The sequence below is a fragment of the Argopecten irradians genome, chromosome 9, assembly GCF_041381155.1.
Source record: "Argopecten irradians isolate NY chromosome 9, Ai_NY, whole genome shotgun sequence".
Lineage (NCBI taxonomy): Eukaryota > Metazoa > Mollusca > Bivalvia > Pectinida > Pectinidae > Argopecten > Argopecten irradians.
The window spans coordinates 39,787,294-39,806,337 of record NC_091142.1 but is presented as its reverse complement, the minus strand read 5'-3'; the positions used below and the strand labels follow the sequence as shown (position 1 = coordinate 39,806,337).

Genomic DNA, 19,044 nt, shown 5'->3' with positions numbered 1-19,044 from the left:
GCAGTGGTCCAAACATCAGCAAGTACACGATGTTCAGACAAAGGTAGTGGTCCAAACATCAACAGGTACATAGGTTCAGAAAAAGACAGTGGTCCAAACATCAGCAAGTACATAGGTTCAGACAAAACAGTGGTCCAAACATCAGCAAGTACACGATGTTCAGACAAAGGCAGTGGTCCAAACATCAGCAGGTACATATGTTCAGAGAAAGGTAGCTGAATTAGCGTCGGTATGGTAAATATTATCTTATAAACAGATTAGATAATGTACGTTGTGAAAACACACACACCCACAGAGTCAATTATATTTTGTTCATATATCTATAAAAAACATATATTGCAATAATTAAATCATTTTCTGTTATCAGTTGTTCGTGATGTTGTAATATGGACATTTCAAATATAGGCTGTTTCCTACCGTTAATTTTACTTTTTATGTGTTTTGTTAATTGTGTATTTATACTAAGAGAAATCTTTATTTCTTGTGTTATACTTTGCCCTAGTTTTGTCGATTTGGAACAAGAAAAAACGCTTTGTCGTTTTCATTATTGACATTACACGTGACTATCCCAACCAATAGTTTGTCTCATTAAAACATATTTCCATGTGTCGATATTGACTGCAGCTATTTCGGTCGAAATTTTCAATTTCAACAATATTTTATTGACATTATATACATCAAAAGGATCGGACATCAGGCTACGCCTATTTAAGTCCTCTCCAGTTCATATTTGTAAGTACAAACATAAATACATTCAGTCGAAATCGATATTAGTGTATTGATTTGGTCCATTGTTATCCAGGAATGAACATAATTTTAGATATGAAATTAATTTCATTCATGAAATTAAGGCAGTGGGTTAAGTATTGACTGATGTCGATTACTAACAATAAAAAAACACGACAGTATTTAATCATTTTCCGTATTTCAAAACATTATAGGATATTGTAAACCTTTCACAGCCACTATTTCGCGATTTCCGCGGAATAATATTTTTCGGAGTAAAAATTGAATACAAATATCTTTGAATTAAATTTACAGGAATTGTAGAAGATGTTAATATGGGAAGATAAACTTTCGTGAATTTACCTTGATTTAAACTACAAACCCATCATTATGACTTTCGTAATTGTAAAGTATGCAAATATAAAAAAGTTACCTATAATTTCCTGCGGCTACTAGGCCTAACCTTTCGCGAATTGACATTGGATAGCGAAATTTGCGAAAATAAATCGCACGATAAAGAAAGTCGGTTCAACACAATTTAAAACAACCAATTTAAACTTAAGGTCAGTCTTTATGATTTTTGTTAACTGTAAACTAAAAGTATGCAAATGTGAAAAGTTACCTTGATATTTCGAGTATTTAGTATATTAAATGGAGGGGACAAGGGTTGTGAAGTAGGTGTGACTCCTCAGTGTTAAGTGGGTGGATAAGCTACAGTAATTGCATCCATGAAGTCGATAAATGTCTTTTTTTAACATTATAACATTACCTCAAAAATATTCAAATTTAATAATGAACTATTTGTTGCTAAAACATTTTATTTTGAATGAGTCAACTATTAAAAAACTATCATATACAATTCTGTTATCGTTAATACAAATACATTATGCTTCACAAAACCAGCTGATCACGATGCTTCAAGAGTACCTTGAACAATAAATGAAATAATGAGAATAAATATTTGTCATTTTACTCCATTGCATATATATTTACAACCCCTTGTGCACTTTTATTGACATCATATACTTTATTATTGCACATAACTCACAACGTACTCTGTTTCAACACATCAACAATAATTTATCACCTTTTTACTACTTTTTTCGGTGAAAGGAAAACATATAATTTTTGACCAATGGGACTGCTTCTAAAGGCATGATAAAACTATTAAGAAATACCACAACACATCAAAACTCGCTAAATCGCTACAATTCGAATTCCCAGGTGTACGTCTGGTACATGTACAGTAATGTTATGTTCGGTTACAGCTCTCTGTACTTTATTATGACCAAGTCATACACCTTACCCAAGGTTGCATTCCCGTGGGTACTTAGATCTATCACTGTCGTTATATCCACCCAAGGAATATGTCATTTTCAAAGGCAACCTCTGCAGATTTTTTTTTTTTATTCCTGAATTGTCTTCAGATTTGTTATGACACATTCCAAAGGAGGGTACATAACGACAATGATAGTAACCCCTGGAGTATTGAAGATGCCAGAGTTGTAAACCGTTAATCCAAATAAGATATCTCCTCCGTCATTTTTTCGTAACATTAACTATTATAATACACTTACTTATAAAATGTGTAGCGGTCTTTATAAAATCTGGCGGTGAAAATGTTTTCTTTTTGTTCATAGTTCTTGTACAATGTGTCTAATAATTTGTCTATTGTCAGTTCAAAGGGCCAAATAAATTTATAGTAGTAGGTAAATGTGAATATGAGAGAATATTTACAAAAAATGACTAAATGTCTCATGCTGTTTGAGACTGACACATCAAAAGTCGCGAGTCTCCAACCAAAATAGTGAGTATTCCGTCAAAATTGCGAGTCTCCAACCATCATAGTGAGTATTCCGCAAAAATAGTGAGTCTCCAACCAAAACAGCGAATATTCCGCCATAAGCACGAGTCTCAACAAAATAGTGAGTATCCTGCCAAAAGCGTGAGGGTCGGCAACCCTGCGTATTTCTATATCATTTCACACAGGAAATAGTGTCCTACAGCACAGTCCATTTGTGTGATGCCGCTATTGGGGTAGTAGGCTACACACGGCCCGGGGGTGTAGGAGGAGGTATACCAGTTCGTGTAGGTCATTACTGTACCGTCCTCATAGTACCAGCTCGTGCCAGATTGGTATCCTTCTATGTAGTACAGGCCACCTGAAAACATCGCACATGTACATCTATAAATTATATTGTGTTTTATTCCTTCACATCCAAATGATGAAGGCTTTTCTTGTTGGCCGAATCTTTAAATGACAATCGAAAGTAAAAGTATATTCTGACTCCTGATTTTCCATGAGCAAAGTCTTTTTTTTTTTTTTTTTTTTTTTTTTATTTATCCAAACAAACTGTTTGATAAATATACTTTCCATCTTTTTATTTATTTCTTCTTTCCCATATTCCAAAAAACGATTCCCCACTTAGCGTTTTTATTTCTTCATATTAATGACAAAAAACTTTGCCAAATTAAAATCTATGATAATGTCGATATTTCGTATTTATTCCTGATACCCTGAGATTTTTTATCTTTTTTTTTATCATTGTTATTATTATTATTCTCTTCTTAATTCATAAATGACAGCACTTAAATCGTACTGATCCAAAAGCTTAGTTTGCGATATCAAAATGTGAAAGTGTTCAGAGAAAAAAAGTAGGAAAATGATGTTTTAGAATATCGGTATAACAACAAAACAGAAGTATGATGATAGAAACTGTCGTATCTCGTTAAACGAATTATATTTACTGCGTCTAACCACATTTTCATTAAAGTTCTTCATAATTTAATGTTAGGGTTAAGAAACCTTAGTTGACACATGTATTGCATTCATATAGTTAAGAGGTAAGTTATTTTATTACATGTTGATAAAACTTGCATTTTAATCAAGATTCAGTATAATCATGCAATGTAATTTTTGACTACCTAGTGAATCCACCATCGACGCCATGGCGTCGTATTTTGTCTGCGAGTCTATCCGAGCAAGGGACGCCCCTTCCTGCTGACAGACCGCTAAGGCGTCCAGCTTTGATGTCCTGCTCTGCACATACCGGAAACAAGCGTCTGGATATTCCACATAACCCAAGGAGGTATCGCACGCCGGCGCTTAATTAAAGTAAACAAAAGCAATAAACGCTGAACAATTTATGTTTTAAAGATTAATGAATATGGCTTCTGGATAAACAGGAAAATAAATAATACATCAAACATTAAAGATACTACAAGGCTGACGAATGGTATTTTTTCAAAAACAGGATCAAACGCATAAGTATTTTTCTTCAGTTACAAAAGTTACTTACCTTACACCCTTACCAACAATTTTTTGTGTTTGTAAGGCATATATATACGATTGAACACCAATTATTATTCAAATGATGAGTATGTAGGCGGTGGAGCGTCATAAGATAAGCAACACAAAACACCAGCAATGACGGACAGAAGAAACTAAAATAAAACGCTATCAGCAATGGGAAAGAACGACGAGGGAAGTAAAAAGCGTGAAAGACGGCTAAAGAGAGACAAAGGCAATGAAGCAGTACTATCAAGTATTAAGTGAAACAAACGACAACGAAAGGAATGACAAACTGCAAGGAGGACAGAGAAAAGGGAAAAGTAAATACTGGTAAAGACGACAAAACGGTCATGCGGCAATATATTTTCAGCATCAAGGGAAACAAATGAAACAGTTAAGTAAGAAGAGATAACAGCTACGGCAACGAAGGCCAATGAATATGAAACGGCACCAAAGAAAAAACACACAACAATAAACAACACTTAGACAAGATAAAGGAAAAACGACAACGACATTGATAAAGGGAGCAAACGACAACGACATTGATAAAGGGAGCAAACGACAACGACATTGATTGAGAGGAAACAAATGACAACGACATTGATAAAGGGAGCAAACGACAACGACATTGATAAAGGGAGCAAACGACAACGACATTGATAGAGGAAACAAATGACATTGATAAAGGACATTGATAAAGGAAACAAACGACAACGACATTGATAAAGGAAACAAACGACAACGACATTGATAAAGGAAACAAACGACAACGACATTGATAGAGGAAACAAATGACAACGACATTGATAAAGGGAGCAAACGACAACGACATTGATAAAGGGAGCAAACGACAACGACATTGATAGAGGAAACAAATGACATTGATAAAGGACATTGATAAAGGAAACAAACGACAACGACATTGATAAAGGAAACAAACGACAACGACATTGATAAAGGAAACAAACGACAACGACATTGATAGAGGAAACAAATGACAACGACATTGATAAAGGGAGCAAACGACAACGACATTGATAAAGGGAGCAAACGACAACGACATTGATAGAGGAAACAAATGACATTGAACAATAAACAACACTTAGACAAGATAAAGGAAAAACGACAACGACATTGATAAAGGGAGCAAACGACAACGACATTGATAAAGGGAGCAAACGACAACGACATTGATAAAGGGAGCAAACGACAACGACATTGATAGAGGAAACAAATGACATTGATAAAGGACATTGATAAAGGAAACAAACGACAACGACATTGATAAAGGAAACAAACGACATTGATAAAGGAGCAAACGACATTGATAAATGAAACAAACGACAACGAAATGAAACGACAAACTGACTAAATAGAAGGAATAAGAGAACACAAAACTACCAAATAACAGCAAAAGGAATGTCGATAGGGTCGGAGGGAATACGGGCACTACGATAGATGAAAAAGCAAGAAAATGGCCAATCAGGAAGAAACAAAGGGTAAAAACGAAAACTATGAAAGTAAAATTGCTTCGAAAGACAGAAAAAAGGATACTGCTTTCGTACGAGTAACGAACAGATTATGTGTAAAATTAAATAAAGATTCAAAACAGTCAAGTCCGATCGCCTGATTTAAATAGACAAAAACTGTCCTAATATTGATATTATTGTTTTAAATGTTCATGTAATGATAACGCCACAAAGTAATTTTCATTCAGACTTACCACAATTTAGGTCACCCGGGGACCACTGTCCACTTGCCTGACAGGTCTGGACGGCACTTCCGTGTTGTATTAAGTTATTTGCACAAGTCAGGGTATTCGTGGCTCCTACACTTACATTCACAAATGAGTTTGTTAGAGCAAAAGGGAATGCTACACACTCTGGAAATATAACACGTTTACAAACGTCAACTCTATACTCTTTCATTTTTGCTTATAAAATTACGATCTAGTACGTTCCTCTTATCAACTGGCAAGAGACCCATTATGAATGATGGAATAGAGAGAGTTTTTGTCGAATTCATGTTACAAAATATTCATGAACTATTTATGTTATTATTTTCGAAGTGCTCTTACTCAGTTCAATAAACTTTAATTATTTCTAATTTACAATTCTTTAATGAATTGCCTTACAATGGAACCCTTACGTAAATGAACCTCCCGCTGGTAGTTAGGTATTATATTGTGTATCCCTTCTGGTAGTCAGAATTAATTAGATGATAAAAACATGCTGAATTGATATATTTATAAAATTAAAAGTCAGAAATTGTTGATCAGAAGCGAATAAATGAACCTACCCGTCGGTATACACTGGTAGCCCTGTGCTAGTAGCTGACAAACATACCGTTCACCGCAGACATCGGAATTGCATACATCAGCTAAAGCCTGAATAAAAAAAATCCATAAGCGTAACTTGCAACTTCATAAAAATGTTGCGTTTGTAGGTAAATGTATGTAAAGTGATTTTTCTTCAAAGAGAAGTTTAGGTTTAGAGCTCATCTTGTATCTAACACCAAACGTCGTTTTGAGCAACTATTTTCATATTCAGGGCCCAGTTTCATGAACATTCCTTTAAGGAATTCCTGAAAAGAAATGTCCCCATAGAAAAGCATTACAAAAGTTAAGGAAAAAAATTAAGTTAAGGAGCCTTCCCTACATTCTGTAATGCTTTCCCATGAAGAATTTTAAGTTAAGGGATTCCTTAAACTGTGAAGGAATGTTCATGAAACTGGGTCCTGATTATATAACCACCTCATGTTCCATTAACTTCCTAATCATAATGACAGAGGATCATAAGATTTTATTGTGGTTCCAACATATCATTCCTTGATAAAGAAGAACAAGAACGTTCATCAAGCTATGCTAGTAGCCATTGTAGTTGTTAAGTAAACACGACGTTTTTCACTTGCAATTGACCGGCCTATTGAGGTGTAACGACTGCTGTGTAACTAGACAGATATCGGAGGTAACAAACAAGCCATAGACATAAGGTTTTAATCAGATTGTTCAACAGTCAACTACATTCTTATGTCATATGTTGAGCTACACAACGTTTCACAGTTCGGTCGTTGACCAGTGATATTTTTGAATGCCGAATGTCGTATATCGAGCTGCACGACATTTTAAAGTTAAGTTTTTCAGAGATTATAAGTTTTGAATGTTAAATGTCGAATGCTAATAAATTCGAATAATAATAAAAATCTTTTCGTGTTTGACTATCATATATACTGGTACACGTATTTGAAGTACCATCGTTATAAAATATTGGCATGATAAACCATTGTAAGGTCTAAAAAAAGATATATATATATATATATATTGCATTGTTGAAATCATTCATGGATACATAGTATTAGAATAACATCGATAGAATTTCATTGTATATATGTGAGAATGGGCGTAAAGTCACGTATTCTTATACTCAATAATGCCCTCTTGCATGGTTCCCATGGGACGAAACAAAATGACATGCCTATGACAGGAAAAGGAAAGGCATGTTTAATTTTCGTGTTGTTTTAAAAAAAATCATTATACATGACTTACAAATGGTTAGTTCATTGTTTGGGTTTTTCTATCATTTCGCCTCACTGTAGACATTTTAATGATTTCTGTTGTGTAATCACAGAGGACTTTTCATATAAACGAAGTGCAAGTATATTGCTACATTGGCATCCGATATTTTTGGTTCTCGGCGGTTCAGAAGGTAGTCGACTGCTATGTAATCCCATAGTGTTGGCATTATACAAAGTTTTATACCAAAGAATAATTCTAGATCATGAAATATTAGGGAACAACCAAATAAATGAAAAACATTTTTTTAAATGGAGTTACTACGGGGCGCCAAATGGGACACTTGTGATTTTGTACCCGAAATCCAATTTTGTGTAGACAAAAATGAATTTTGTTCAACAAAAGTGAGTTCAGATTAACAAAATTTATAACATACATGTATTACAAAAATAAGTTTTACTATACAAACAATCTTTCAGTGGGCAAAGTCATGACAAAATTCAATTTTGTGAACACGAAATTGAATTCTGTCGTTACAAATCACTTTCGTCTCTCAAAAAAGTTTTTTGTAATAACTTCGTTTCCGTAATAACAAAAATAAATTTTGTTAAACAAAATTATCCGTCAGTGGACAAAAATTATTTTTGTTATGACAAATTTCATTTTTGTGGACATAATTAATTTTCGTCTCGACAGAATTCATTTTCGTCAGTTAAGTATGCAAATTAGTCTATGTTTGACATTTACTTGTAAGCTGCTAACCGATTGATTGAAACGCTTACAGTTCGCTCATTCTTTGGCGAAGGATAACCAGACTTGGAAGTTGAAATATTGTGCAATCTGCGTGATTGGCAGACCTTCCTCTAAAAGCTCTTGCAGCCTATCCATTATGTAATGACACATTGGTTTAACAACGTGAGCGCGTGCCATACCAACAGTCACTATATCCAATGAAAGGCCACGTTACAAAATCGTGATGAGACAGTTCATTTCAAAAACTGGTTGACTACTAAGAATAAATATTTTACAGACTTCAATATCTTTGAAGATGGTCACTGTCAGTTAGACACGAGGATGCCTTGAGCAAGTGGCAAAACAAAACCTTCCACGTAAGGGCAGGCCCCAATAAACGGTTGTAATAGAGGTGATGAAACAGATTTTTGAAAGCTATGATAAGATAACTTTGGCAAGTGATATATTCATATTTGGATTCGGTGACAAAATTGACTTTTGTGTTCAATTTTCACTTTTGACTTCGTCCACAAAAATGCATTTTATCATGACAGAAATGAATTTTGTGTAGACAAATATGAAATTTGTGTGCTGGAAGATAATTTTGTAAGACGAAAATGATTTCGTTATGACAGAATTCAATTTGTGTACACAAAATTGATTTTGATTACAAAAAGACAAAGTCCCAATCGGTGCCCCGTAGTTCCTGTGTATAAAAGATTGAGCCCAGGATATGATTTTGTCCGGGTCACTTGGTAGTTAATTATGGATTACCAAAGTAAGGCGTTTTCTGATAACAATGATATAAAGAGAAAGTTAAATTGATTCGTTTCCAAAATCAATTTCTATTTTGGGAATTTTCAGTACAGAATGAACCTTATTGCAAAATAACTTTTTCAATTTTCAATTCTTTATTTCTTTGAACTTTACTACTCTGATGGGATTTGGGGTTGAAGTACCACGTTTTTTACATGTAGTAGATTCCAAACTTTTACTGTGATCTGTGGAAAATCATTAAGTTGGTTGGTCAATATATCATAAGGTCGAAAAAAACCATTGCAATGAATTTATTAGCCTGTGAGTAAACAATGTGGATGTGATGAGCCTTCTTCTTCAAGACATTGCATTTGATAACATTACCACTTAAATACTAGTGCAATGCTAATTTGAGATTTTATATTTCTCTTTCAGTCTGCCAATCATTCCCGCTCTGTGACATAAAATACAGTAAAATTAAAAAATTGTCTTAGATCGTTAAAATGATTTAGTGACTTTGATTTTGAAATTATAAACATGGATGGAATTTTGAAACTACTCTCGTAAGCTCGTAAGATTCTTTTTAAATGGTCAGATTTGAATATATTACTTCATGTACATGTTTGAAATGTGTTTTCCCTGTTTAAAGAAAATACCAAAAATTCATTTATGCTGTCTGATGTCTTATTAAGGATTTGAAATTACTCTGACTGTTTAATGGTAAATAACTTTTGATGTTTTTATATTACTGTGAAGATTAAAAACTCAATTTGATCAAAATATTTATTTTCACTGATGAAGTGGCTCTCTTGCCAAAAATGTCTAATCATATCTTTCAAAAATCTGTTTCATCACCTCTATTTTTACCTTTAATTGAGTGCCTGCCTCTACGTGGGAGGTTTTGTTTTGCCACTTGCTCAAGGCATCCTCGTGTCTCTAACTGACAATGGCCATCTTCAACACGTTGAAGATTTTAAAGTCTGTGAAATATTTCTTCTTCGCAGTTATACAATTGACGGTATTAATAGACTTTAAAGAAACCGTGTGGAGTGTGTTCTTCGGTATGTTTAGCGGCATGATTCAGGGGGATTGCACTATAAAGCGTACAATAGTTCACACTAAAGTATGGAATTAACTACACTCGTTCACCATACACCTGAACGCCCTATACATGACGTTAACTGTGAGGAAGACGCTAGACAACTTAGACTCACAAACACAGGAAACATACATAAAATTGAATTCAGACAATGTCACAAAGGTAATAAAGATATTATCAGAGAGTCATTTGAACAATGATTATGTACCTGATCTAGTTGGCTAGAAATGGTAGACTTCTGCACGTAAACTGATGAAGGGTTGTTAATAGTGGCGAATCCGTCCAGCTGTTTCCCCAGAGTACATGTGACGCCCTGGTGGACAAGTCCGACACAGTCCCCGAGCAGAAGACACTTCCGGATACACTGTATAAGTCCATAGGGCTGTGATTCGGATATGAGTCCGGACCCGAGTAGGGCCATGCCCTCCTGTACTTGGACAGTCGTGCTAAAGATATTCCCGGTATCTGTTGTTACGGACACATCTATTGTTCTATAAAGGGATACAGGACTTATCAGACTTCCAAGATAAAATAAAATCCGAATCATCATTAACTGTAACATCAGATATTCCGGAATATGTGACGACGAAGCTAAGATATACTGTTTGGACAGGAAGGATAAGCGTAGGACTTTCACATGCCTAGTATTAAACTAAAGTGATAATGAATTCTACATGTGCTCAAAACCAGTATTTTGAACTCGCGTGTTGTTTGCTTAGGTAACGGTGGGTCTGGATAAGCACATACCCTCGTCATTGTGGAATAATTCAATAAACTTAAGAAACGGTTGACTATTCACAAAATGATTTGGTGTATTCACTAAGTAATTGATAATGTACGTTTACCGATTGATTTACCCTATAGTTGTAAATTAACAATGTCACGTTCGTGTGAGTGTGCTGTATAATGGTATCCTAGATAAATGTTATTGTTATGTTTTCATATTTAGTAACAACTAATCAAATAGAAATGTTATCACATAATCCGCCTGATCAATTAAGGTATCACTAGCTGTATAGACCTGAGACAGCTGTTTTGTGATCAATAGTATCTTAAGTTTGTGTTCATTTCAAATGAAATGTTATGAAACTCGTATCGAAGTTATAACTTTTGTTCGCAAAGACTCGCAAACATGTGAATTGTTTATGAGGTAATATGATATTCTATTTGTTACCTCTTTTCGTTACCTTTCCTCAAATATTCAAGAAATTTTCAAATAATATTTCTTGGACAAACAACAAACAATAAATAAATAAGTGTACGGCTTATCCTCTATGTTATGGGAATGCCTGGAGTTCATTTCTTTAAAACAAAATAAAAAAACAAAACTCCTTGACATTCATGACAATAAAGCAAATATAATTACCTCCCATACGTATAAAAAATTACATTTTCACTGCAGCTCCACTATGTAACCTTACCAAGCGCTGTTGAATTTCTAGATGATAAACTTAGCAAAAATGTCTACAAGTAAAAAAACTACCACATTCACATAATTTATGCATGTTTAGGATTGATGCCATAGAAACAGTACTAAAGCTGCAAAGATACACAACCAACATACCGATTTACTTGATATTTAGAATTAAACAAATTGGTGTATGGGACTTTTTTCATGATGATAAGAAGGATAGGGGTATGCTACCCGAGGGTCACAAAATGTAGTAAAACTCAAGGCTTGCCGAGGGGTTTACCGAGGGTAGAATATCCCCATCCTTCCTATGTTTACACATGAACGGGTATCTCTCATACCTCAAAGTTATCGTTATAGATATACCACTCTTTTTCAGTATAAATAATTAAGTTGCTTAGAACATTTCAATGGCAAAGAAAATATCGTGTTTAAAACTGTAGTTTTGTTTTACATTTGAAAACATTTATTTTTCTTTCTTTCATTAAAATAATTTATTTAATAAACATGAATTATTTTGGGTTTATTTAAGGTTGATTTCTGATATGTAATGCTCGACCAACAAAATCTCCTAAGCTAAGTTTATTTGTCTCGTTTTCTTATTTTGTTTTTTTCCCTTCGTAAACCTCGAATTCCTTGCCCTCCTTTTCGAACCCATTTTCCACGGCAACTATTATATTTACTATACATAAGAACTGTTTTTGTAGTGGTCTTAAAATTTGCTGACCATTTCCCCACAACAATATCTTCTCTATTGAAGACAGTAGGCATATTTACAAAAACTTTAAGGTATTTACATTGTGTGAAGACTTCAAACGTATAAAATTACATAAATGGGTCTTCGATTTCATTATTGATTAGCAGACCTTTGTCTATTTGTACACTTTCGATTTTTGTTCTGATCAAATATAGAAGTCAATCAGTAAATTATATATATCATATGCAAATGTTTATTGGAGGTAATATTTCCTATATGTAAATTTACATTGTCGTGTTAATCCAGTTTTGTATACCTCGATATTGAAGTTCTGGTGGACTTAATTGGATTGTAGGTCACCAAATAACTTTTCCTGGCATATTCAGTTTTATTATATAAACAACAACAAAGATATACGTATAAGTCATTTATTTACACTATAAAATAACAAATAATGTCACACTATTGTAGTCTTAAATGTCAAATAAAAGGATTATATATTAAAAAAAAAAATAACAAATAATGTCATACTATTGTAGTCTTAAAGATGCTCCACCACTGACAAATGGTATTTTTTCACTATCAAAAACAAGATCAGACGATTTAGTATTTTTCTTCGGGTACAAAAGTTACTGACTTTACATCATTACCACCATTAAAAAAGTTTGAGCTTCTAATTTTACTTCAAGTTAAAACGATGAAAAATGATTAATTGCATCCCGAAAAAAATCTGTGGCACTATATCTTATATGAAATGAAGTAATGATTGCGCATGCACCAAAGGCGAAATAAATTATTTTATGTTATTTTTTGTGTTAATTAGGCATATATACACGTTTAAACACCAATTATTGTTCAAATGATGAATATCATTTTTGCTCTGTCGGCGGTGGAGCATCTTTAAATGTCAAATAAAAGGATTATATAAAATACATAACCGAGATCACAGATCTTTAAGGAGGTAACAGAGCTCTATTGATGTCATTACTTTTAAATTTCATATGCAGACCTGATATGGGTATGTTAAAAATTTTTTAACTATATGGATTTGTGTTGTAAAGTATGCAAATGCCTGCCGAAAAAAACCCCATAGTGACATCAATGTTCAAAGTCAATTTTCAAACTACCAGACAAAACAGTACTATTTTATTAATTTACCACGTGTTATATTCCAAATCAATACACAACGTCAATGTCTCTATTAAGAAGTCACGATAACGTCGGATTTTCGCACCATTTTTCAGATATCTTTCGTGGATGTATGAAAAGGAGAAAATGGCAAATTAAACAATCAGTTTTAGCATGAAAAAAAAGAAATATAAGATAATGAATAAATGTGTTTTGGAGGAGCTAGCACTGCGTTGTATCCACGATATCTCACATTTTAATCAAATCCGGTTCCAGTGTCAGAAATTAGAATAATCTTAATCAGAAGTAACAAGGATGAACCATTACCATGCTATATATATACGTGTTGATTTGAGTTCAATTTGTTTTTGTTCTATAGGTTTATCTCGGCATTCTGCGATTTTTCAACATTCAAAAATGATAATTATTTGTGATTTAGAGTATCCAAGTCGATACGGCTTGATGACGATATATTGTTGCAATGGAATTCATCGATATTGACAAGGAAATATTGGAACAACGACTTCTAATTCAAAAAATGGTATTAATAGTGATTTACTGTTAGAAATAGATGAAGGACATCTAAGACCTAGATATTTCATAAATGAAGCTTTCATCAATGTATTTGAACGGCTTTGCAGGCGTTAATTTAACCCGTTAAATTATATTGAGTCTAAAGCAATACAAATAAGATTTTCTTTTCTTTTCAAATCAATATATCTTTCCATGATATTAGGTTTAAACGTACTAAAGTATTAGCAAATGTTTTACGGACAAATAATTGTATTAAACGTATACAAGCATACATGCTCTTATATAAATATATATAGTGTATACATAAAAGATTAAAGCTTTGTTCACAGACAAGGTGTCCAGATGTTAAGTGACATTGGTGTTTGATGTACGTCTAGGCTACTTCATATGGTATTCTTTTATAGACCAGGATCACAGTCGATCTAGGTTTTTTTTTATTTCATTATGATTAAATGCAAATGACTCTCTAAGTATCATTTCAATTTATGTTGCTAAATGAATACTTACTTTTTCTTCAGTATAATCCTTTGAGAAATTAACAAGTACCTTTTCAATTTACTATGTATCTGACTAAATGAATGGTTACTTTTCTTTGAACATTTATCTGCGAGAAATTAAAAAAAAGAAGTTAATTTTGAAAAAAGTATTTCAACCTTTAGTCGTTGTGTAAAAACACAAACACAAAATTATTATTACGTCACTACATGCTGTGGTTAAAATATATATTTATTTAAAAAAAATATATTGAAAAATTAAGAAAAGAATAAAAAAAATCAAACCATACAACACACAACTTAAACGGGAAAAACCCCAAATAGATAAAATAACATGATATGTTATATGTATAAAACAGATGTAGATAAGTAGGAGGGGCACGAAATGTAGTAATACTCTGGGCAGAATACCCCCCCCCCCCCACCCCACCCCCATCCTTCCTATATCTACATATTAACGGATAGCTCTCATACCTCAACGTTATCTTCATAGATATCACGCTATTTTGGTAATTTTTTTATAAGAAAGAAAACCACGACTGCAAATCAATTCTCTAACATGATATTTGCAGGGTATTTTTAATATAAACCCAATTTTTGTGAACTTTACAATAATATCAGTCTTGTTTCTGAATTGCCTTTTAACCGTGCGTGCAGCGATTTTTGTTGACGCCGTGACGTTACGAGGTTATATTGCAACGGTAGGCATAGAATACAGTATCAGACGACATGAGAGTATTGCATATGACCAGCCAGTATTACACCGGCAGGTATAATTGGTAAAAGAGAAAATTATCTGACACACCGTAGCACGTTTACATGATGATAAAACATTCGAACAAAATCTGCTAACTCATCACCATGTCATACTGAAATAAAACAGATGAACAAATAACACCGTTTCGTTACATAGAGATACAAAGTTATGCTGCAACAGGAACTATCAGAGTCGGAATACACCAACCTTTTAGCAAAAATGATATTTGAATTCGGATTGACTTATCGTACTTTAAATGTTGAAATGGAAACTGGTTATGCCATACCAACACCGGAAACTAGGCGCCCTAAAATAAAAGTGTTCGTCATTCGTGCATGCATCTTTCTTTCGTTAGTAACGACAAATAAAGAAGAGTGCGTCCATGTATCTTTCCTTCGTTAGTAATGACAAACAAAGGAGTATGCGTCCATGCATCTTTCTTTTTAAAGTAACCAAAAATGAAGGAGAGTGCGTCCACACATCTTCTCTTGTTAGTAACGACAAATAAAGGCGAGTGCGTCTGTGCATCTTTCCTTCGTTAGTAACGACAAACAAAGAAGACTGCGTCCATGCATCTTTTCACTTGTTAGTAACCACAAATGAAGGAGAGTGCTTCCCTGCATGGACCATTGGTGATGCCAGTCGTTGTTAGGTGTGTGCAGTTGCCAGAAGCAGTAGTCCCATTAATGGTGTACAAGTTGTCCAGGATAGGCTGTTGGTCGAATAATGTCATGTTCAGTCCATCTCCTGCCACGTGTAATGGGAAGAGTGATTCTGAAACAAACGTTACTATTCTAAATGAACGTTCATGACATTATGTAATATCAAACAAATAATATCGTAAATAACAAGCAGACCACATAAGCGCTCTATGTTCAAAATAAAAAAAAAATCTATGTCAAATCACTCAGACAGAAAGCAAATAGATTCGTACCGGCACTGGAAGTCATCGTGTGATTCAATATGGCGTCGAGCTGTGCTTCTGTTTGGATGGCCAGCAGTCGGGCCTTGTCTACGGAGCAGGCAACCTCAGCATCATCATGCGACACTTTCCATGTGACGACCTTGTAACAGAGTTCGGTTTCTCTGTCCATTATGTACCCTCGGTCAAGGGCATGCGCTATAAAAGAAATGTCGGTATGCAGTCTTGGATCTCTGTCAGATTATTTAGTCCTACTAAATTTCATCTTTCATCAGACGGTGTCATGTAACTTTTGTTCACAACGAGTAAGAGCAGAGAAACAAATAAGCGGTATAGTTTAATATCTCTTGGTTGGAGCATATTCACATTCTTTGATGTTTGCATCTATTACTTAAAGTTCAAAATACAAATGCATTGCCATATACCTTAAAATAGTGTGGTTGTTAAATAAAGTTGCAACCATCATTTATAAAGGACGTTTTTTTTGTGTGTTTTTGTTAGTGATTGTTAATTTCTATCAATCGTCAAGTCTTCGTTTTGGGCTATAAAGAAGTGGGTTTTTTTATAGTTCATAACATTAGTTTTACAACTAGATGACGAAACAATCAATATTGATTCACGATAGCAGATGTCCCTGTACAACTTTATACTTATAATACTTACAGAAATTGAAGAAGTACATTGGTCCATTGTAGAGAGGGATATTCACCGATTGATTGTTTTCCTTTTGCATATTCCCGAAGTAGTTCCCCCATATTTCTTGCACTCCCCTTTCTCTACATCATATGCAAAGGACATGCAGGTGTCGTTGTTGTAGCAATCCCGTGCACACCAAGACGAGTCGATCTGGAGGACATCCATAGGGGTGGGAAGGCTATCTGGCAAGGCTGGGGAGAATGCTGTCATGGACGGTCCAGCTCCTGTACAAAGTACAAACGTATATTGAATCAATCAAAGTCCGGAAGGAATGCATTGTTACATTGAAATTTGTTTTAGAAAAGTCTTAACGATTCAGAATTTTCTCAATTATGAGAACTTTTTTTTTTTATTTTTTTTTTCTACTGTGATAGGTTGGGGAGACACTAATAATAAATGATATTCTGTTTGGAGATGGCTAGTATAGGCTTTGCCAGATGCTAAATGAATATGCATCTTATTTGCAATAAAATTTGTTGAACAAAGACGAATATGAATTTGGTACGGTATTGATTTGCCGATGTGAATATCTCATAGTTATTGTATTTAGGGTACACGCCTTATTATCAAACATTTATTAAATATAAGTATTGACAATAAAGTAGAAACGACTTTTCTCAAGTTTCGAAAGGCCTAGAGATTAATGCTACCAAGATCGTTTAAATGAATGGGCTTGATCTTAACTGAGAGGTATAGAAACCTGATATTAATCCTGTAAATGTGCGTTGATAAAAGGGTACCATGTTTGTTCAAATAAATGACCTTAACCTTAATTCAAGGTTTTAGGAGTCAAATAGGCAAAACTCTTTAAAACGGCTTCTGATAAATAAGCAGTAGAATGTAGGATACTGAAGGACTATCCCACTGTCAAGGTCACATAGAGGTCAAATATGTGGAAAATAATCAAAACATTTTTCAATAAGAGAAAAACACTTCCAGGTGTTTCCAAAAGTACTTCCTAGTCTATTTATTTGAAAGTTCAAAGAACTATGAATGGTTTAGGCCCTTTTTGACAACCCCAAATCAATCGATTTTTAAACTGAGGATTAAGAAATAAAATTGTTGCATTTGAAATATTAAGTAAATGCCTGATTTAATTGTACTGTAGTTTTCTAATTTTGCAGTTTTAAGTTGCTATGGTAACCATTCATCCCAAATATGCATAAATTAACTGAATTTGAAAATCATGTCAGTTTTTGCTTATTTTTGACAAACGTAACATTTATTCAGAATATATATGTACCTCAGATACATCTCCTTTATCAGAAACGACCCGGAAAAATTCTTAGAATACAATGAGCTAATTGTTAGTCGAATTTTCATCCCGTTTGGTCATTTGTATTTGTATCCCCACTGCTCTATACTGCAACTGTATTATATTGTACCAATAGTCAAATAGCACCAAAACCCAAGGACCTCTTGTTATAATGCAAATATATCCTTCGATAACACAAATATAAAAATGCCAAATCGGCTTACAAAATCGTTTATATAAAGTTAAAAACTTATTTCTCTTTTATTGTCTGTGTATCTTGAATTCGGTATTTAACCAACTGCTTCACAGTTCAATACGGAAAATCTCTTGTTAAGACAGTACCCAACGACATCGTAAATTGTCGTAACAGATTTGGCCTTCATTGATCATCAAAGAACACTCAACATATGTAAGTCAATATATCAATGAGATATCTGTCATATTTACACATTAACGACGTGTCTAAAATTCTTGATTGGCTGATGTGAACTTCTTATCAATATTGTAATTATGGAAAACTCCATACGCTTTAATGATTTACAAAGTAGGCGTGACAGTACGCGGTCTCTTTTTATGTATTTGGATATGCCAAATATAAACGTATTGTTGAAGGGTTCAATAATCCAATGGTAATCACATACATGTAGCCTAATGTCTCTCTATTTTCTTTATATATGAAGACATATTGTCGATTGGGTAACTGCAATATCGGTTTCATGATATGAACATATTACTAATGTTATTTAATTAAAAAACTATACGAAATGGAGCCGGATTGTGTCATGGTTCAATGTTCATGAACGCGGACCAATCACAACCGTATTTATAATTACGGACGGTCAGTTCCGGTGTCCTAGATGTAAATGTGACCAGTGTCGACAGAGGGATCCATTGAGATAGTAGATAAGCTTTTTACTTTTAATTGTATAGTAAACAAAATACCAAAAAATGTGAAATAAATAATACGAATGTTGGCTTGACTTTTTAAAACTTTTCAGGACATTGTCTTAGTAAAAAAAATAATACGAATGTTG

General features: G+C 33.8%; 1 protein-coding gene and 1 pseudogene across 1 annotated transcript; both read right to left on the bottom strand.

Moving 5' to 3' along the window:
• Positions 1–1,542: 1,542 nt before the first annotated feature.
• On the bottom strand, positions 1,543–10,919 carry LOC138330974 (uncharacterized). The gene is made up of 5 exons (XM_069278440.1): positions 10,325–10,919; positions 6,317–6,404; positions 5,742–5,900; positions 3,652–3,831; positions 1,543–2,888 (listed from the first exon to the last, which is right to left on the bottom strand). Exons 1-5 carry the CDS (start codon positions 10,676–10,678, stop codon positions 2,698–2,700), a joined length of 972 nt encoding a protein of 323 aa, XP_069134541.1. The 5' UTR covers positions 10,679–10,919; the 3' UTR covers positions 1,543–2,697.
• Positions 10,920–15,447: 4,528 nt separating this feature from the next.
• LOC138330765 (uncharacterized) lies at positions 15,448–16,986 on the bottom strand (annotated as a pseudogene).
• Positions 16,987–19,044: the final 2,058 nt, after the last annotated feature.

What these genes read in the sequence shown, in the direction of transcription:
- LOC138330974 (XM_069278440.1), bottom strand. Translation starts at nt 10,678, where the DNA reads ATGTTACAGTTAATGATGATTCGGATTTTATTTTATCTTGGAAGTCTG. An exon ending in TTTCTAGCCAACTAGATCAG is followed by an intron (nt 6,405 to 10,324) that starts GTACATAATCAT and finishes TTTTTTATTCAG; the next exon opens with GCTTTAGCTGATGTATGCAA. An exon ending in CTACCAGTGTATACCGACGG is followed by an intron (nt 5,901 to 6,316) that starts GTAGGTTCATTT and finishes TTATATTTCCAG; the next exon opens with AGTGTGTAGCATTCCCTTTT.